Here is a 22,692-nt window from a genome sequence, read left to right as displayed (position 1 = left end):
GTTTTGGTTAAGTGCTTCCTAAAGGAATAATACAGAGGACAAGAAAAATATACAAATTAAAATAAGAAAAACGTAAATGTTCTGGTAAGTACTGTAGAAGTCAGAATAATCTGTTAAAAGTTTGTTCTCTTTTGCTGTTGGACAAAGTAGAAAATATTTTTCAATATATACAGGTGCAGCAAAACTAGTCTACCAAAAGATTCTCCGCATTTTAGAATGAGAATCTGTTTTTTTTGTGCAGATAACGCAAAAAGGCAATTATGTAAAAAGGTACCTTAAAACAGATGTCCTTCCTGTATGTTTTTTATTTATGCTTATTTTACTGACAAACAAGGCTGAATTCCAGTTAGCACTGCAGAGTTAATGCTGCCCTGGCAAAGTGAGTTGGATATTTTACTTGCTCAGACATTATAACGATCATCAAAACCATCAGAACTGTTAACTAATTTTTTTTTATTGTATATAGATGAAAACCTACATCAAGAAGAAAAATCCTTTAAAATATGAACTATGGGTACCTGTATGTATGAAATTGTCAGACTGAAAAAAATTTCCCAAGAGAATGATGCAGTGAGATTTCCTTTTGATTTAATACCTACATCTTGTGCAAATATTCGTTCTCTAGCTCTCTGGTACTCTTCTTCTCGTTCTTCTATAGATTTGCTTCTTCTGTCATCTTTTAAGCGTATTCGCATCTAAATTAAATTAAATAAGTGATTAGATAAAATACCAATTTCTACAAGAAAATAGCATGAATTTATAGACAAGGCATCAATATGAAAAAATTAAAATTCCATACATTTACCTGGTTATCATCTTTGTCTAAACTAGAATTATCTCTTTTAAGGATGTACCGTTTCTGAAAATCTTCACATTTCTCATCCTTTATATGCTCACAAAACTTTTGATCAGGTCTAAGGAAAGTGATTAGGAAAAAAAGTTACATTTCAGTCAAACGAATAATTTTATAAATATATAAATCCATATATTGTATATCAATATAAGAGAGACACTGACACCAAGTGAAATAGTTTGAGAAACAGTCTATTAAAATATAACATATAAAATATTACAATTTGACTGGAGTGTTGGATTTTGTAATAAGCTGTTGACTTGCAAACTGAAAAAATACCAAAAAGTATAAAATGTTTCTGTAACCTGACAACTCTTGCTGCCATGAGGCCTACGAAACCTTTTTCTAAAACAGACCTATTCCTTCGAAGCATGTTTTCAATTCCCAATGAAAGTAGCAAGCAAGCAGGTTTCACTGAGGACTCATAAGTTTCTCATAATCCATAGTTGTAGCAATGCAAGGGAATTTAGGACATGCATGAGGCTGAATGATAAGTGTCCACTGTTTAAACAACCACAACTTATTTCAAGGGAAATAAGAACATCAGGAGATGGGAGTGATGGAAAACAAATTAAACTATTAAAATAAAAAATAGAAAAAGGCAGAAGGAGGAAGAATGCAGTCATGCATGCAAGCAGAAGTCTTACAAGAATGCAGGAAGCTAGAGTTCATGAGGAGTTTTTTTTTTTTTAAATCCAACTACCTTCTGAATGGATCATGAGACCCTCTCCAAACTACTGTTAGATACCAAAAACTACTGACAACAATGGCAGTTATGCTAAATTATTTACAGTCGCATGATCAGTTCTCAGAAAACTGGAAGGAATTTGGCTATTGAAGAGTATAACATATAAATATATAGTCTGTATTTTGGTTTTTTTTTTTAAGTTATTACTCAGAGCATTTGTATAAAAGCAGGATTTTTTTTCTTTATAATGTGAACTGCAGTACTTTTAACCAAACCTAACTAAATGGTTGCTGGATGCCCAAACATAATTAGCAGGCATTTCAGAGAACCTTTAGACTGTCTTACCTCTTTCTTTTAAAGGTCCCTGAATTTACTGCCCTGCAATCACCAACTTCCCACTCCACTGAGACGTCCCAGTGTGGACTGGGTTGTTGATATCAGTAACACCACTGATCGACGCTGGAGCGGGGAATCTGCCTATGAGGAAAAGGTAAGTTTGGTTTTATTCAATATGGAGCAGATCTCCAAGATTTTCTTTCTAAATTCTTATTTTATATCCCAAGTGATTTAAAATAAGAATACTGAAAACCTTAAAAAAATCATCCTACTGTCTATAGGTTAGATGAAATGCCTGCTAATTAGTAATTGCATTTATTAGGGCTTCCAAGATTGCTGGGTGGTGGTTTTGTTTTTAAAAAGAAACATTCCAGTTTGCAATTAAGAGTTCTTCTGCTACTGCTATTTATTCCCCACTTCAAGTAATCATAATCCTTGGTCTGAGACATCAGACTTTGTGGGCATGGAAATGCCTTATTTGAGAAATATGGAAGTATAACTTCAGGTAGGGAATTTATAGCAAAACCAAATGGATTTGAATAGTAAAAATATTTAGTACCTCAAAATTTATATATATACACTTTCCATCTTCAAAGTACCCTACAAACATTTATTGGTTAAACCTAATGCCCGTCAGAGTGTTACTAGTCCCATTTTATAGATTACAAAATTGAGGTAAATGGATTAGATTATTTTGTGGCCCCAAAATCGCCATGTTAGCACTGGGATTAGAACTCAGGCCCTCCCAGATCCTAGATTTGTGTCCAAACCACTAGAACATGCCTCTCTCAAAGATCCTGTTTCATGCAAATATACTGAGTAATAAAAATAACCAAAAAGTACAAAAAAATGTATTAGCAGAATGGTTCAGAGAGAATAGCTTTGTGTTGTAAATCTTGGGTTTCAAATGGGCCTAGACTTGCTAGAGCTAGAGAGTTTAATGTATCAGCAGGGTTAAATCAGACTTCATCTTTCTTACACAGGCTGTGTGTGCACATGCGCAGAAGTATGTGTAGAAGACAAACAGGTCTTTTGGATGAAACCTATACTGTGTGTGGATATTGAAAATCTCATGATCCCACTGTGACACTCTGTATTTCAGAGGAACACTCTGAACCCCGATGTTCATCCATCTAATAGGATTGTGTAGCATCCAGTGCAAAGTTTGTCATGTCAGGTGTCTTTGGAAGGCTTATGATGCACTGATCATTGTTGTTATAGTAATGTTATAGGTTGTAATTTCATGTATATAATTATGAGGCTGAAAATGTGTCCTCATGGCTTAAAACAAGCCCAGGCAAAACTCTCCAGGAGCAGAGGGACAGTTCACACCTCATCAGGGCATGTATGGGACAAACCCAGCCCAGCCTCACAGGAACAAAGGACACTGGCCTAGGCAGCAACAAAGGATCTGTTGGACTCTCCAGTTAGTCACCCCCCTTCCCTTGTCAGTCTGGGACTACGATGAGTAATGCTCCCCTGACCCTGAAGGGGGGGCAGGGGCAAAGCCAAGAGGGAAGAAAGAACATGATAAAAGGGAGAGACATTTGCCATACTCTTCCTCTCTCTTCCACCTCCATCTACAGACACCACCACCAAGTGACTGACGCGCTGATCAAAGGGGAGAGCCTGGCTGAAGGGCAGCCAGCCAGCCTATGGTGAGAAGCATCTAAGTTTGTAAGGGCACTGAAAGTCTTAAGATCAGCTTAGAATGCGTTTTGCTTTTATTTCGTTTGACCAAATCTGATTTGTTGTACTTTGACTTATAATCGCTTAAAATCTATCTTTTGGTAGTTAATACATTTATTTATTCTACCTGAAGGAGTGTGTTTGGTTTGAAGCGTGTCAAGAGATTCGCCTTGGAATAACAAGCCTGGTACATATCAATTTCTTTGTTAAATTGATAAACTCATATAAGCTTGCAGCGTCCAATGGGAATAACTGGACACTGCAAGACGGAGGTTCCTAGGGTTATGTCTGGGACCGGAGATATTGGCTAGTGTCATTCGGTTGCACAATCCAAACAGCGGCTGGCCAAAAAGTGCTCACTCATGTAACTGGGAGCAGCTTACATGCTATAGGCTGTGCGTGAACAGCCTGGTAGTAGGGGTTCTCACAGCAGAGCAGGGTAAGGCTGGCTCCCAGAGTCGAGGATTGGAGTGACCTAGCAGATTCTGATCCAGATAACACCGGGGAATGTCACACCCATGTCTCCTTATGTAATAGGGGTTTGCCCTGTGTCCTTGGCAAGAATGTCCCAACCCCCACAGTTGTATAGCTGTGATTGTCAATTTGGTTTCTACCTTCCACCCAGCCATATCTATTAATTACTTAACATTGGGATGAAAGTTAATATATACATTTAAGATATTATTACTGAAAGCTGTTTTCAAAGTTGTCCAATTGTTCTTTAAACCTGGATTCTTAAATTCTGAACACAATCAAAACACTAACAATTTTAATCAAATTCAAGAACATTTAGAGAGAAAAAACTGACAATATATATACAATTTTTACCTTAAAAGTTATAATTAAAAATGTAAATGGTAAAGGTAAACAAAGCCGGTTCAAGCAATGCTGAAGACCTTCCCAACCCCACTCCCCCATCAAGTGGGCCTCCACATGATAGAAACCTAAATTCAGTGAGACCCCTTATCACTCCACTTGCCACAAGCTGTCCTATCATTCTAGTTCAGGGGCCACCGCTTAGTCCCACAGGGAAGCAAAAAGGAATGTATCTAGAAGTAGTGGTGTGTGTTTCTGAATAGTTACAGAATTAATGGGATTTTTTTTTTAAATACAAAGACAGAGCCTGTGATGTGACCCATCCAGGGCTGCAATACATACTCTGATCTCACCAACAGCTAAGGATCTTATTAACGTGACACCTTTAATATGGACTTTCATATTCCACATCACATAGCACCAAATGAACAATAAAGATCTCACTGGCGCCCATCCTTGGAAAAGTGGGCTCCCAAGTGTTGATTGACTCCTGAGGCTGCAGATTTGGTATCATTGTCAACTGGCCTTGAGAGTAAATCCATGCACCAAAATTCGAAGAATTATTTCAAAATTATGACAACTTACATTCTCGTATTGCTAGTTTTGTTTATTATCACTGACTTCCCACTCTGGTCCACATTATGTTCCAATCCAAAGTAAGCAGCTACTCTGTGCAACAGCATTCTATGGTAAGATGTCATGGGGGGAAACTTTTTGCGTGGAATTCTGGAAGAGAAAAGTATTCATTTTACGAAACAACAAAAATACTTTTGAATAATTTTTTTTTGTTAAAATTGCAGCACTTACTCGTTATTACCAATGAAATCTAAAATTTCCTGTTCTAATTTCAGCAGCATCATTCTGTCCCTGAAAATAAAATACAACACTCATATAGGAAACACTCCAGAATTGCAAATATATGATTTTTAAACATGCACAGATAACATCCATTCCCCTAACGACCAGGCAACGATGGCAGTTTACCAGGAGGACCACAAGGCATCTAATTTGCTAGTGTGTGTGTGGATTTTTAGAGTAGAATTGTTCTGTCTTGTAAGAAACCAGAATACAAAGAGTCCTCTCAATCTCTCTCTTCCCATGAGAGTCAGCAAAAAGAACAGTCATTGAGATGATGTGATCAAATGAAAAGAATAAAATGGCTTCAAATCACTACAATCGTGGTCCCTGCTGGTTGATATGGGTAAGCAGGACTCCCAAATGGGCATGGCGCAAAAGACAGTTACCTCCTGTGCAGGAGATGGGTCGCTGGCCATGGGGCTGTCCACACTGCTGTCTTGGGCATGGCCAGGAGGGGTATCAGCAGTTGCTGGGTCTCTGCAGCCTCTGAACAGGCCACGAAGGCGGCGGGGATGGGAGGTGGGAAAGGGAATGGGGGCTGGTCCCCTGTCTCTGCCTCTCCTATGGTCTGTGCAGCTGGCACCCCCTACTCCAAAGTGTGTGGGGGGAACTCTTCACTCCTGCACAGGCCAAAGGGTCTCAGCAAACACACTGACCACAGTAGGGCAAACTGCCTGTCTCTTCCCTGAGGTAGGAAGGGGAGGGGAATGCATACCATTAGAAAAATTTCTGGGAGTGTCCTTGCCTTGATATGTCATTCAAGTTCAAGTAAGAGGGGTGCTATTCTCTTATATAATTGAACTATATACTTCTTAACCCCATTAATGCCTTAATGGCTAAATTCTAAAAGGTTATCTGATTCTAGAATCTAGAACTATATTTCTGCACGTGGCTCGCCAAGGTGCCCCAAAATTTCCATCCAGCCCATAACATTGAAAACACTGACCATCCAAAACGTGCAATTTCTCCCTGTAACTTAGACTCTGGCGTCTTCTATACAGGACCAAAATAAAACAAGGCAATATGTCACAAAATATATATACACACTTGAATTTCTTTGCCCTTTTCATAGCTCCCTATAGATAACAACACATGAAGAGTTTTTAAAATATGATTATAAAACATTCTTTAATGAGAATATGTAAGAGTCCCATTTTATTATTTTTGTCAACTGCAGATCTTCATTCTCAATTTCTTCTTCAAATTCATAACTACAAACATAAATCCATGAATAAAAGATAAAATACTTCATTTTCATCTTTTTTTCAAATATGGCCCAGGCAGGTAGTGAAAGTAGTTACCATCTGATGGCTGCTTGTAACTTAAATAACGTGCGTTTCAATACAGTTCTTAGTGTCCCCATTACCACAATTATGAATACAATTGGCATTAATTAGAACTTTTATTTGAAGCCTCAGTAAAGGCACCAAGGAATTAATGGGAATGGAAAATTTACTGAACTTTCAGCCCTAGAAGCAATTCATCCAGGTCAAGACTGAGACAAACTGATGGAGGAGCAAGGGGAGGCTTGACCTGCTGCTGCCAGTACTACATTTTCATGTAACCTGTCATCTTTCAGCAGCACTAAATTCAACTAATGTTAAAAATTTCACGGATGCTTAGATTTTAAGACCAAAAGAAATAATTACAATCATTTAGTCCAATCCCCTGCAAAATCCAGGCCACAAAATTTCACCCCGTAACTCCTGCATCAAGCCCTTAACTTCTGGTTGAGCCAGCATGTCTTTTTGAAAAATACCCAATCTTAATTTAAAGACTTAAAGTGATAGAGAAGCTATCCATCCCCAGCTATCACATTCCCTTTGTTCTAATGGTTAATTACTCTCACTGTTACAAATTTGCACAACCTTTCCAGTCTTCATTTGCCTTGACAACAGCTTCAAGTCGTGACAACAGCTAGGCAGCTCATGCACTGAGACTACTGTCTCTCATGCTGACCAGTACTATTTCATTGTTTCCTTGTACTCCCCTCCAGTTTGTTGTATTCACTTCTTGTCTCTTGTTAGATACTTAGGATTGTAACTTTAAAAAGTTACTTAAACTGGAAAGGATGGTTAAAAAACTGTTTTTGGTGGAGAGGGAGGAGAAAAAGTCCATCTCAGCAGCAGTATCTTAAATGTTTTCTAAACTCACAACTGCTCACGATTAACTAAACTTTTTCATTTACAAATATAAAATCAGTCACTAACACAGCTAGTGTAGCTTTAAAAGAGAAACAGTACAAAACAACTGTTTCAGTGAAAACTGTGGCCCTTATATCATTTGGATCAGCATCACGATAAAAACTACTGAAACATGGCTGTATTATACAGCTTGGCTTGCATGGTTCTCAGGCGGAAAAAACATTATCCACACCAATCAAGCCAGTCATAGTTACAGCAGTATTCTTATCCCAGTAATAACCAGACCCATGAATTTGGAGCTCACGTACCCTGGGGATGGACTTTGTACAAGTTAGATAAGACAGAAGTCCACAAAAAGGGAGCATGTTTGACAGTTTGAAAAGAAGAGTAGAAAAATCAAGCCCTGACATTTAAATTTTTTAAAAAATGTTTTCAGAAACATTGTATAAATTTTACAATTATATGAAACTGAAGATGTTAAATACCAGACTCAATGTGTTGGTTATGCACTACAGTATCCTCCAACAGATTGAAGAGTGATAGCAAAGCTGATTTTGCCTAGGATGTCTCTTCTGGGCCCTGAGACCTCTTCTTACTTATGAGAAAGAACCAGAAGATGTGCAGTAGATCCTGTTGCCCAACTCCTCCCTGTATCTCAAATAGTTTTGTTGGTACCCCTAAATCCTGCTCACCCCTGCACAGTAGAACCAGGTCAAATCTGTCGCCAGAGAGACCTTGGAGGTCCAAAGAGATTAAGGAAGGATTTGTTTCTTGATGTGCAAAAGCAGAAAAAAAAAAAAAGAAGAGTAGCTATATTAGTTATGTGGCATTGATAAAAAGAAGAGGTGGGGTTGTAAACCCAGCACACACATTTTGTAGACACAAAGGGACACATTCCTCCTCTCGGTTCCACAGATAAAGCTCCCTCTAAAGTCACTGGAATTTACACCCATATAACTTGAGGCAGGGTTTGGCCCATATTGACAACACCAATGAGTGAGTCTGAGAGATGCTTTTCTTACTATAACTACATCTGAAGGTGTGTTACATATTGAAAAAAAGAACAAACCTCAGGACCTGCTATTCAACACCAAATTAGTTATTGCAACGTACCATATTTTTGCATAGCCAAGTAAAAATATTACACAAAGATGCTGATCCTGCAAACACTTATCAGTAAATTTGTAAACACGAGTAGTCCTATTGAACTCATAACACGGATAAGTGTAGGGCCCAGGTCAGTTAGGGTACAGGGGAGCCAGCGTTTTAAAATGTTTAAACACTCCACATCAACTATACAAGATCATGTTTAAGACCTTTGCAAGCTAAGGTGTTTCTAGTGAAAGCTCTCAACATGCAGCAGATTAAAAACTAAAAAGAGATAGAAAAATTAAGTTAATTCAAAACATTTTAATTTAATTTACCTGGGATTGTTTTTTAGTGTATTTACTAAAAATTCATGTAGATCTATGCCAGTTGAATCTGTGTATTCTTGGCTGGAATCTATAAAAAACATAACATGATGTTATTGAAAAGATCATGTGCTCAATCTTTGAACACATGGTTCTTATTATATTTTTAAGGTGCTGTTCATATAAATGAATGAATAACTAAAACTCGGAATCTGGTAAATCTAAGATTTAGATGCATATATTGCGCATTAGCTGATCAACAGATACCATTCTTAACTCGGTAAACTCAGCCTCACAATAGCTAAGAAGAGCTCTGTGTAGCTCAAAAGCTTGTTTATTTCACCAACAGAAGTTGGTCCAATGAAAGACCCACCTTGTCTCTATAGTAGAGAAGGAAAAGACATACAAGCAACAAAGTCTCATTTTGCAGATCCAATGTGGAATCGTAGGTTTTATTACTACTTTTGTCAGTTAACAGAGGTAAATGCATATTTTCAAGCATTATAGATTTACTCTAGGTGACATGTAATACTTTAAAAAGTACAAGTCTAACCTTTGTGATGCATGATTTATCATGTATTGCTACGAGCTCCCATTCGGTGTACCTTTCCTTTAGTGGAATTACACATTTAAGAGACGCCTTCTGTGACTTCTCTTCAACAACTTCCAAATATCTCCTCATGAGAGCAAACATTTCAGGTTACGTAGTGCCTCTTCTGGTTCCTGCGGCTTTCAACCCCTATTAGCTTGGGTGCCTATGCTTTGTGGCTCAGAATAGGCGATGCAAAAAGAAATTTTATCTACCTTTGAACTATGTATTGGCACCCATTACTGCAATATCTGAGCACCTCCTAGTGTTCTAATTCTTAGGGCTCTCTTCTTAAAAAGATATGCTGAAGCTCCAACTCATTTCCAAGTGAAAAATAGCATAGACTTGTGCCTAGGCTCCAGCTGCCCCTGCTGGTCAGTCCTGGATTGCCTTAATCCAGCCTGCTCTCAATTGCTCTTGAAAACAAGATGCCAAATTTCCAGGAGCATTCCTGGTAAAACATTTATAAAGCTGAAAAATGATGTGCACTTTATTTTAGTAATTTTGGTAAAATTGTGTAATTATCAGTTTTTAAACTATAACAATTTAGCATCATCAATGGGTAACCGAACTCTAACATTAGGCAAGTTTCTATTTTCAGCACACTTTACAAGTTAAAGTGCTTAAACTACTAAGTGACATGTAACAAGATAGAATAGTAGAGACAGGCAACGGTTTCAAGTCTATTACTCTGCCTTTAATTCCCCATCATCATTTTGAAGAGAATAATTTCTTTCATGATTTGTTTAGGGAACATTAAACGATGAACATACTGGTTAGGTTAAAAGAACATCATAGTGTGGCTTTCCCCACCCAAAACTTGATTTCAAGATTTGAGGACAAAAAAACAAAACAAAAACCACCTCACTTAATTCCTGTATCACAACTATTTTAATTTATGTGAACTTCTGATTTCCAACAAGGAAAAGAGGCAGTGAAATGACAAGAAAGGCTGCTATGGGTTTGAAGTACATGGTAAATATAAGTACTAGAAATTTCATTTAAAAAATACTGGTTTTATGGCACTGCAGCACAATTTATTTGATTCAAGATGTCTGGATAAGTGTTTGGGGGTAATTTATTTGAACAAAAGCTGACTTAAAACCTCAGGATCATCCATCAGCTAACATATATACTCAAAGTTTTGCCATTTAATAAAGTGTTGTGCACCAGGGACAGGAAGAAATTTGTATTATTTTTGCATATCTGCTATCTCAGTTATCCTCTAAGTTTTTGGTAAATTGAAAAGAATAGCTTGTCCTTAGCAAACTAGTCCACAACACTGTCAATGTTCAGGATGTTTTTACTCCTGCTATTGAGCCACTCCCATCTTCATTCTGAAGAATTTAGAAGTCTTTTTCCTTTTAGGGACCTCTCAAAAAGCAGTTACAAATTTCTGTAAGAATACTGGCTTCTCATGAACATGGGGAAAAGAGTAGAACAATGGTACTCCTCCTCCCCCATTTGCTTCTCCCATATAAAGCCAAGGCATAATCTCAGCCCCCAAACTCCTGGGTGCACAAGGACTGCTCCCTCGTACAGCCCCTTTAGAATCAACTATCCCAAAAGGTATGTGGGGATAAGGGCAGGCAACAGCCCCACCATCTTCATCTCTCCCTGCATCAGGGAGGGAAGTATGTCTGCTTTAGCATGCACTCTCTCCTGCAAACTGGGAAGCACCCCAAGAGATGGTACCTCCTGAAATAGATTCCCTCCCCCCAGCCCTAATAAGAGATTTTTCCCCCCCCTTATTTTTAAAAGTGAGGTAAGTTTTCAATTACACCTTAGAAGGTTAAAATCAAATTATTTCCTCAGTGAATTTTCCCTCCACCTATTATGTACTCATATTATCTTCTTAATATTGGGATTCTGGCAATGAATGACATTTAAGCATCGGTTTCCAAACACAAAGAATTACACTGTCCACAAACAGATACACTGAAAGAGTAGGTCACATTTAGGCTTATCAGTTTTCTCTCTCTCTAAATTGAAGTAAATTTCATCCATTTCTCAACCACCACCATGAAAAATTAAAGAGAGGGGATCTGCTGTTCACCCAAGTGCAAACTTTAGTGCATCAAAAGTTGTGCATGTTGTGTTTACACATAGAAACTGCACATGCACAAGTGGACCTTGGGGTGAGGTTCCAAAGAAGAATCAGGCCTGAAGTCTTTGCTGAAAAACTATATGCATTTGACTTTCAGCACAGCAGAATTATTTACAGCAATTATTCCATCAAAGTCACTCAGGGTTATGAATATGAACGTCTACGTCATAGATAGTTTACTTAAAATATAATTTAAAAGCAGAGTGATAACAAACCTCTTGATAACATTTTTCTGGACAATTTATCACTGGATTTTTCCTTTTCCGTTTCATCTTTTGTGGGCTTCTCTTCTTTCTCAAAAGACTGCGTTAACTGGATCTGAATTTTCTCCTGTTGAAAAGTAAGATCAGTCATAATGGAAACTATTTTAAGTGTACCAGAAAATTGCTTTGTAACATGTTCGTTCATAATGGAAAAGTAACCAGTGTAATAACGGTCTTCAGATCCTCTTAGAATCAGAGAACCCACTTCAAACAAAAACTTATCAAAATGTATAGAGAAGATATGGAAAGTAGACGCATTTAAATATTTTATAGCACACATACATCTCAAGGACATATCCCATTTCACGATTATATTAAAGTGTTCTAGGTCTTTAAAAAAAATAAAGTATAGGCCAATTTTTTAAATAGTGAATCGCTCAGTTGATAATTAGGCTCCTCATTGCCAGCTTTTACTCACTCCACCAAGCAACCACATTGAGAATGCTAAGTAAGCTTTCATAGCACAACACCAATGACAAGAACTTCTTGAACAAATAGGTTCGAAGGGGGACCAGCTTTCCCAATTTCACCAACAAGTTGTTTACATTTCTTTAATAGTTTAGTGTATTAAGATAACAGCAAATAGTTATTTATACCTAGAATTTTTAATTTAATATAGGTTTGCTAGCAAAGTATATTTTCATGTAATCCATCACAAAAATCGGAATTTATTTATTCAACTGGATACACTGTCAGAGACTGAATCCCCCCCAAATAGAACACAAAAGTTTCCTTTTTAATTTAATCTAAACTAAAGACTAAGGCTATGGGTGACAGGGTAACTTGGTCTTCATACCTGTTTAATCTCTGCTGAGGCTGCCCGCGAGGGTGACAGCACCAGTTTTAATTGATTTGTGTGACGACATCTGCATATGGCATTGCTATGCATTTTCAACATTTGAAAATGAATAGGTCTAACAAATGTTGCTGAATTTCTACATTATCTGAAAACCAAAACAATAAATACTGAATTGTTCAAGTTACCTACAGTACATGCTATTTTTCTATAGACATCTAAAAGTTCAGTATTTGCCATTACTAATCACAAATATTTTGCTCTTCCATGTATTCATGTCTTATTCCAAAAGATTCATTGGCTGAAAACCTGTAGTTTCCACACAAAAATCTTCTTTCTCAACTCACTATAAACCTGAGTATAGTATGAATAAGCAATTATTTTCTTCCCTTCATCTGAACTAAAAACACTGGTGGCTCTTCAGTTACCTACTTTATTGTCTTTATGTTAACTTAGAAAAAGGAAACAGCTAATTTCTCACTAGGAAACTGGGTTAGCATAACTTGGATCCACCACTATGATATGCTATTCCACTTCCTTTTATAAGTCAGAACTACGTCAGTAGGTAGAAAGAGAATTTTCACACCACCACCATTTCCCTCCCATCCCCATTAATTTCACCCAGTTTCATCTGACAATTGCTCACTCTACACTTATCCCAAATAGAAAATGTACAACAATAGTTTAAAGATCTTGGTTAATAAATCAACTTTGTTTAAATTTCTTTCCTAATAATGCCCTATAACAATGGATAAGGCTGCGAATTTGTCACGGATTGTGTGGCCTCCATGACTTTTGCAGCAGCTGGTGCGCCTGGCTCAGGGGCAGTTCAGGCAGCCCCTGAGCCAGTTGCACCGGCCACTGCTGGGGGAGTCTTGGGCCCCTGCACCCCATCCCCCAGCAGCAGAGTACGGGTGTGGGAGGGGGCAGTGGGTTGGAGTGCTCCCCGGAAGCGGCGATATCCCCCTCACTCACCTCCTAGGCAGAGGTGTGGACAGGCAGCTCTGCGGCACACGCTGCCTCCACTTGAAGGCCAATGGGAGCTGTGAAGCCAGTGCTCTGGGCAGAGGCAGCGCACAGAGCTGTGTGGCCATGCCTCCGCCTAGGAGTTGAGCGAGGGGATGTCGCCGCTCCCAGGGAGCCCCCCCTCCCCCCCCCACAGTAAGCGCTACCCAGAGCCCGCTTCACCCCATCCTGTGCTCCAACCTCCTGCCCCCTCCCACATCCAAACTCTGCTGCTCGGGGGGGGGGGGCGCGCGGTGGGGGGAGGAAGAGATGAGGCACGAAGCCAGGTAGGGAGCCTACCGGCCCTGCTAACCTCCCTCTCCCCCAGCACCAGCGGGGTCCTGGGCCATGCACCGCTGTCCCCCCCCCCTCCCCATGAGTACCCAGGCTGCCCTCCCCCAGCACCCATGGCACCCCTGAGCAGCCCCCCCCTCCAAGTTTTAGTCAGGGTATATAGCAAAAGTGACAGATGGGTCACAGGCCATGAATTTTTGTTTACTGTCTGACTATTTACTAAAAATACCCGTGACTAAATCGTAGCCTTAACAATGGTAAAAAGGAATGCCCCATCTGAATGGATGCATTTCTTCTACCACCACTGATTCTCCAGGACTGTGATGGAAAGCTTCCTGTGCCTCAAAGGCTGAAGAGTCTAATGAAGTATGACCCACTTGCCTGGAAAGTTATAAAAAAAAAAAAAAAAAAAAAAAAAAAATCTATGGTTAGCTTTTATTCCCTAGGTAAGGCTTTGTGTGCTTTGGTCTGTCAGCGGTGAGGATATTTACTCTAGGCATATTGCCTTAAAAGAATCCACACTGAAATTCAATTCTCTNAAAAAAAAAAAAAAAAAAAAAAAAAAAATCTATGGTTAGCTTTTATTCCCTAGGTAAGGCTTTGTGTGCTTTGGTCTGTCAGCGGTGAGGATATTTACTCTAGGCATATTGCCTTAAAAGAATCCACACTGAAATTCAATTCTCTCATCAGAGCTCTTCATTCGCTTCTCTGTTCACATACACAGATATATTGTTCACTTCCACTGTTAATAGTCATCTGAGTTACCCAGCTTGTAAAGTATCCTAAAATTTATCCTCACTTTCTGAGTCCTCAAGAGCTCTAGAATTTGACTTAAAAGGATTCAGGGCCTGGTCTCAACTTTCACCCACAGCCTCTGGAATTAATAAGCATAAGTGGTGACCCAGTGAAAAAATCCAGGCCACTGAATGAACATATAAAATAGTCCTTGACTTTCATATATTCTTCCTTTGGCTTTTTTTTTTTTTTTTAATTATTCTAAGGAAAATGTCCTTTAAAGGAGAAAAATCTCAACCCTATTAAGATGGACTCATAGGCAAATAAATTACTAAGATAGAAACAATCTTCCCTTTATGAAGTTGATGAAGATCTTTATTTACCGGAGGCCGCATACAATCCTAAAGCGTCCAATTTTTGAAGAAATTAGCTATTCACTTGCCATCATTTATCTAGATAAGGTATTCTCTTTGTAAGCACCTTGTAATGTAAGACCCAACTGAAAAGGTCTAATAGTAAACAGCAGTCTCTGGGATTCACTGCTCCAGTTACAATTTCCATCATTCAATATTAAAATTCCAAATTTTATATTTGTATAATATAGTTTTATAAAATTGCATTTCTGTAGCACCTCTCATCTAGGGATCTCAAAGCACTTTATAAATATTAATAAATTAAGCCTCAACACTCATGAGGTATTATCATCTCTGCAAGAATCTATCAGTCATAAGGGCCAAGTATAACTCAAAGTCTATGAAGTAGACAAAATGATTGTTTCTGGGGCCAAACCTAAAGCCACAGCCCAGCAGTCTGGGATTGCCTTTCCAGCATGATTATTTAGTAGAACATAGAAGTATTTCATAAAATTAAAAAAAAAAAATTGACTTATTGGATAATTCTACAGATAAACTCTGGACATGACAGAGCACTTGTATAAACTTTATGACCATTGATCATTTATCCTCTAACTAGGTCTGTCCATAGAAGGAAATGCTCTGGAGGCTTTTCTGCCCAATGCATATTTAGAGTAGTGCGTTGAATGATGTGATCCCCATAATAAAAAATGTGTTCAACTCATTTCACGTCTCTCATCCTAACCAGATTTGAAACTCTTGGTTTTGGAGAAGACCACCTGAAGCTTTCTGGAAAGAGGATTCTGACCCAAAGAGAGAGTTTTCCCCCCTTGTTGATAGTAAACATTATGAACCTCAGCTTTGACGGAATATTAACAAGATTGGAATTTCCTGCACACAAGACATAATGTATTAAAATAAGAGTCAAAAACAAGCTCATTGCCATTCCCAATCATTTTCTTTTCTAATATATGATGATAGTCTTTCCATTCCACTAGTACATCAGGAGGATGTTAAACAGCAGCTACTAAAGTTAGACATTTTCAAATTAACAGGTCTGGATGACTTGCATTGAAGAGTTTTAAAAGAGCTGTCTGAGCTCATCCCTGGACCGCTAATGTTGATTTTCAATAGATCTTGGAATACTAGGAAAGTTCCAGAAGACTGAAAGACAGCTAATGTTGCACTAGTATTTAAAAGGGGTGAACAGGAAGATTTGATATATTTTTTTGATGCGATTAGAAGTTTGATGCAAGTAGTAGTGCGGATATAATATACTTGGACTTCTACAAAACTTTGACTTGGTACACAACATTTTGATTAAAAATAGAATATAAAATTAACACATTAAAAACTGGCTAACTGATAGGTCTCAAAATATAATTATAAGTAGGGAATCATCATTAAACAGGGAGGTTTCTAATGAGATCCCACAGGAATTGATTCTTGGCCCTACGCTATTTAACATCTTTATCAATGACCTGGAAGAAAACATATCACTGATTAAGTTCACAGATAACACAAAAATTAGGAGAGTGGATGAAGATGACAGATCACCGATACAGAGTGATATGTATCACTTGGTAAGCGGGGTGCAAGTAAACAATATGTGTTTTAATATGGCTAAACATAAGTATATACATCTAGGAATAAAGACTCCATACTTACAAGATGGGGGAGACTATCCCGGGAAGCAGTGACTCTGAAAAAGATTTGGGGTTGTCATGGATCATCTGCTGAACATGGAGCTCCAAGCACAATGCAGTGACTAAAAGGGCTAATGTAATCCTTGGATGCACAAACAGGGGAATCTCCAGTAGAAGTAGACAGGCTATTTATGAATTATGTTACAATATTGACTTTGATATGACTACTGTCTTAGCCAGTTGATAGTTTGCCAGTTGTAGAAGGCAACTCAAGGAGCTCCATATCTTTAATTTAACAAAGAGAAAGGTAAGGGGTGACTTGATTAACAGTCTAAGTACCTACATGGGGAACAAATATTTATTTAATAGCAGGTTCTTCAAATCTAGCAGAGAAAAGCAGAACACAATCCAATGGCCGGAAGTTGAAGCTAGACAAATTCAGACTGAAAATAATGCATAAATTTTTAACAGGTAAGGCTACTAACCACTGGAACAATTTACCAAGGGTTGTGGTGGATTCTCTATCACTGGCAAATTTTAAAATCATGATTGGAGGTTGTTCTAAAATATATGTTCCAGGAATTATTTTAGGGAAATTCTATGGCCTGTGCTATACAGCAAGTCAGATTAGATGATCACAATGGTCCTTTCTGGCCTTGGACTCTAAATAGCATACCTGAGGGCAGTGGTTCCCAAACTGGGGTTTGTGAACCCCTGGGGGTTTGTGAAATGTTACAGGGGGTTCTCGGGGAAAAAAATTCCCTAATGGCAGATAGACCTGTCCCTAGGCACCCCGGGCAGCACATGGCCAGCAGCACGGAACCCCTGGACTTTCAAGAGCTAAGCAGATCAAAGCAAGCATATCTATCACACTGAGGAGATTTAAACTTCAAGACTCCTTATAAGAAATGGAAAGGGAGGTGGATATTGTTTGCTGTTTTTAAAATGAAATAAGCAGCTAGTATTGTTTTTAAAATTATTATGAAGAACAAGTTTAAGCTTTGTTGTAACGTGCATTGTTTGCCTTGACTGCTCAAGACCTGAATGCTTGTGTAGGAGGAACTCTGTGAGTTGGCTTCTTAAATATCTTCATGCTGTTTCACATCTGATACTCCTTGATGAAACAGAGGTGCCTTGTTTTATAACATGCTTATTCAAAGTGATACACGCTATGAAAGTGAGATCTTGGAAGAGGGTTGTTGTTTTCATAATGTAATAAAAATACTGTAATGATAAATAATTAATAAATAGTATGTAATAAGCATGTCATAAAAACAAATTTTATATTTCCAAAATCACTGCTTTTATAATTTATACTCCGGTAAAAGGAGAAAATCCCTTGAAATATTCATTTTTAGGAGGGGGTTCACGAGACGAGACAACATTTTAGTGAAAGGGGTTCACAGGTTGTTAAAGTTTGGGAACCACTGCCTTAGGGAAAAGTTACACTTGTGCAATAGAAGCAGCAACATTTTGACCTTAACATCTTCATTATGTAGTACTATAAGCTAATCCATATTGGATATTAATTTTTACCACAAGTTACAGTGGTATATCATCTTTGGCTGCTTCTATGCTAGCCAGATAACAAAACATTGTAGACACAATGTAAGCATATACAATATATTAATCAGAAATGCTTTCCATACAATAATTAATTTACATTACATAAGACGTTTAAACTTTCTTGCCAATTTAGTTGAATTTAAGATGAAGGGTATCACATTTGTGCTGTAGTGCAGCAATTGTTTTAAGGAGTAACAGAGGGACAAGTGCCTAAGCTTTGTTGGCACTCCTTCACAGCCAATGCCTTCTACAACTGGCAAACTATCAACTAGCTAAGACAGTGGTCATACCAAAGTCAACACTGTAAAATAATTCATTGCATATTAAGATAACAACCTACACTATCATGGAATACCACCAATCCCACTTCCCTCTCCAGTCTAGAAAAACTTTGATATTTTCCCCATCCAAGTACTCACAGACTATGATCAAAACACCGCTTTACCTATTCCTTTGTAAAACTAACTAACTAGAGTCTTTCATCTCTGTAAAGCAGGCTCTCCAGACCTTTAATAATTCTTGTAGCTTTTTTCTGAACCTTTTCCAGATTGTCAACCTCAATTTTAAGAGTGTGGACACCATGTTCCAGTAATATTCTCACTGATACCATATATAGTGGTAATACGATCTTCCTGCTTCAACTTGATATCCTCCTCCTTATACATCCAAGAACTGAATTTGCTCTCTTAGCTGTCAGTTGATTATCCACCATGAGCCCTAAATCCTTTTCTGAATCACTGCTATCAAATAATCCCTCATCCTATAAGTGTGATGTGTATGTCTAAATTTAGCAGTATTAATACACATTATGCTCAAGTGAGCCCAGACTACCATGCGATCCAGAGTGCTCTGTATAATTGACCTGTCCTTACAATTATTTATCACTTCACCAATCTGTATCATCTGCAAACTTTACTAGCAGTGATTTTGTTTTCTTCCAGTTGATTGATAAAGATATTGAATACCATCAGATCAAGAACAGACCCCTTGAGGGACAGTTGTGAAATGGTACCAGTGACTGACGGCTGCCCATTTGCAATTACTTTTTGAGATCTATCAGTTAGCCAATTTTTAATCCACTGTGTGTTTTGTATAGTGCTTTTTTATTTTCATTTTAAAAACAGAATGTCATGTGATACTAAGTCAAAAGCCTCATTGAAGTTTAAGTGCATTACGCTAATAGTTACTTTTGCCGATGAAACTTCTGCTCTCATCAAAAAACTGTATCAAGCTTATTTTGATAAGACTTACTTTCCTTAAATCCACGTTGATTTGCATAAGTTACGCTGCCATGTTTTATTTATTTTTTCTAATCCTGTGCCACTCTCACCATGATTTTTTCTGGGATCAGCGTCAAGGAAGTTGGTCTATAATTACCAGAATCACCCCATGAACCCTTTTAAAATATTGCCATCACTGCAGCTTCTTCCAGTCCTCTGGAGCTTTCCCAGTATTCCAAGATTTGTTAAATATCAATATCAATGGCTCAGAGTGTGATTTCGCAAATTTTAAAGTCTTGGATGGTAATTATATGGTTCTACAAGTTAAAAGATGTTTAAACTGTGGCAGTTTCTGTTTAACATCCTCCCAAGTTACTGCTGGAAGAGAAAAATATTTCTTTATCACCAAACTGTTAATAAACTGTTCAGCTTCTTTCCAAATACAGAACAGAAATATTTATTAAACACTTCTATTTGTGTTCTATTATTGACTATTTTAACATCCTTATCTGTAACAGACACATACTATTGTTGGTATTTCTTTTGTTCCTCATATTAAAAACATTCTATTTTACTGTCCCCTTAATCTTACTGGCCATATATTTAAAAAACTATCAACTAATGTCTTTAGCTTTCCTTATCAACTGGCTACATTTAATGATGGCTGAAAATAAGAGAAGCAAGGGAAAGTCAAGGAAGTGCATTACTTTACCATTGCAACCCACATCACAGTGACAATCTGCACACAACTTAGATCCACAGAAGCAGCAAAGCTTACGAAACTAGAGGAGAGCTGAGTCCTACACACTGACTTGGAGATAACAAATCCTGCTGCTAGCTGGTGTATAAGCAAAGACCATATCAAGATAGTGAACAGGGAGCAGCAGAACCTGTGCCCCTCCAGAGTGAGGAGTCCTGCTAGTAGAAAAGTATGCAGAGAACGAGGCACTGCAAGGACAAGCAGCAGTGCTTGTGCTTTGTGCCCTTGGAGAGAGTAGCTCAGCAGATCCAGTATTACCATGGGCACCTCCTAGCAGGCTGATCACACAGACTTCACCTTTCCAGGCTGGGATAATTGAACTCAACAACTGGGAGAAGGTGAGGTTACTCACCTTGTATGGTATCTGGAGTTCTTTGAGATGTTTTGTCGCTATGTTGCTCCACATGAGGAAAGTGAGTGAGTGTGTATACACACACACACGAGCACGAGCGCGCACACACACACACACACACACACACACACGCACTTTTGCCTGGAGATTTTTGTTAGCAATGTCCATGCCGTTTGTCCCCCCATGCTCTGCCCAGCCACTCCAGTTCCTTCTCAACCTCAGAGCGTGGAAGGACACCAAAGTTGAGGGGAAAGGAGGGTGAGTGATGGGGCATCCATAGAGACAAAATATCTTGCAAAACTGCAGTTACTGTACAAGGTAAGTATCCCCTCCTTTGTCTTTGAATTATCATCCCTATAGGTGTTCCATATAAGAAGACTCCATCAGTGCAGAAGAGGAAGTGGATTCTGGTGTCTGCTCTGGAGGTATGTGTTAAGACATTGGAGGAGTGGGAAGGGCGCATGGTTGTCTAGTCTGGTGTGAAAGGGGATGGTGGTGTCTCCTCCTCTATTCTCAGCTCCTGTTCCTCTGCAAGGACTTCTTGGGGAGGACATGGAGGGACCTGAGGTGTTGGTGGCTGAGAATCTTATGAGAGGTCAAGGAAAGGGGCACAAGGGTTCCAAAAGTCCCACTTAGGAGGGGAATAAGGAGGAGAAGGAGCAGGGCCCCAGGGGTTTTCCTGTTGGCGGATTCCTGGGGTCTTGCCCTTAGGAACACCTCAAAGGAGAAAGGATGGAACGAGAAGGTGGTATAGCCTTGTATGAATATTTCTGAATCAGAGGAAGTGTCCTCTTCTGTATCCAGTGGTGAAGCTGAGGTCAACAGTACCTTTGTATGAGGATGACTGGGGGTGGGGGTTGCTGGTTCTAGCTGGCACCTGGGTGCAAGTGGGAAAACCTTCCTGGTACGGGAGGGAGAGTCCTCCTCATAGGGGACTGATGTTCCTCCAAAAAGTCTGAAGATTCTTATGTGAGAGGAACCTGGATAATACTAGTGAGCCAGGGGACTGCTACTACGGGTGAAATACCTCCAGCGGTACTGGGGACAGTACAGATGATCAGTCTGCATGCTCTGTGTGAAGGCAGATGGTACCAGGTGAATAGAAGATGATTTCTTCAAAGAGTCTTCACTCCTTGAGGAGTCCTTCCACTTGGAAGAGTCTGATGCCAGTACTGACTAATCAGTTGTTCAGGGCTGTTCGGCGGTGGCCTACTAGTTACAAGAAGCCTTTCTTGGTGGTGCTGATACCTCAGTACCATGACAGGTAGGAGCCTCAGTGGTATCCACACAAGCATGTGAGGTTTCTTTGTTCCCAAATCTAAGAAGGACTTCTCTTCTCTCTATCAGGGAGACTGGGGTCTCTTATATTTAGACGTCTTCTGAGAGACTGATGCTGTCCGCTGGCCTCAGCTTGCTGGCGATGGAAGGCTGGGAAGAGTCAGTCCCCCCCAAGTTTAAGGAGGCGCTCCATGAGAAGCTGTTTTAATCAGTCTTCCCTCAGTTTGAGATCTGCTCTTGAAGCTGAGCTTACACTTTGATAGGATGTGAGCCTCTCCAAGGCAGTGGAGAAATCTAGAGTGCTTGTCACTGTGGTGAAAAGACCTGTGGCAAATCTGGCAAGGCTTGAATTCTGGGGTCTTGCGTATAACTCACTGGCTGAGAAGGCCCAAGCAAAAAGGGGGGCCCAACCTTAAAGAAAGAGAGAAAGAAAACACCCCCTTTCTTCTCCCCTCCACAAAGCACAAACCATGTTAAGTGAAAACATTAAAATAAATGAAACGAAAAAAAACCTGTCTATTAGACAGACACTACAGAACTCAGTCTTGAGCTGCAGGCAGTTGAGAAGGAACTGGAGTGGCACAGGTCCGCTCCTCCCTCTATACATTTTAGGCAAGGTCCAGTTTAGTTACTAGCAACTAAGCTCAATACCACTGTTAAAGCCAATATGCAGAACTTCAAGCTAAACTCAAAACATACACCAGTTTGTTTAATATGGCTCCTAAAAATAAGAAGCTAGCAAATTACCTTATTTTACATTCTAACTATAAAACTGCTCTCTACTTTAGTATCTGAATGATTTCCAATAGTGCTTGAGCAATTTAAAACTTCTTCAAAAACATGTTAAAGCAGTTGGGAATTAAAAACCAAAAACCAAACCAAACAAACCAAAAAAAAAAAAAAAAATCTAAGCCACAATTCTAGGTCATGAT

The 22,692-nt window shown here is 38.9% G+C and overlaps 1 protein-coding gene across 12 annotated transcripts in view; it reads right to left on the bottom strand.

The window, feature by feature from the left end:
• The window catches only part of R3HDM1 (R3H domain containing 1), a 144,227-nt gene that overhangs the window by 63,546 nt on the left and 57,989 nt on the right, over positions 1-22,692 (bottom strand). For 11 of the 12 annotated variants that reach the window (XM_034785070.1, XM_034785071.1, XM_034785072.1 and 8 more), the window contains 6 exons: positions 11,708-11,822; positions 8,809-8,887; positions 5,190-5,249; positions 4,968-5,108; positions 806-914; positions 600-695 (listed from right to left, as the gene is read on the bottom strand). In XM_034785070.1, the coding sequence (XP_034640961.1) occupies positions 600-695; positions 806-914; positions 4,968-5,108; positions 5,190-5,249; positions 8,809-8,887; positions 11,708-11,822 (600 nt within the window). The remainder of the gene's footprint in view (positions 1-599; positions 696-805; positions 915-4,967; positions 5,109-5,189; positions 5,250-8,808; positions 8,888-11,707; positions 11,823-22,692) is intronic. The other variant, XM_034785075.1, reaches the window with a different exon arrangement.

This window comes from Trachemys scripta, chromosome 11, assembly GCF_013100865.1.
Source record: "Trachemys scripta elegans isolate TJP31775 chromosome 11, CAS_Tse_1.0, whole genome shotgun sequence".
Classification (NCBI taxonomy): Eukaryota; Metazoa; Chordata; order Testudines; family Emydidae; genus Trachemys; species Trachemys scripta.
This window is presented reverse-complemented; position numbering and strand designations above follow the sequence as displayed.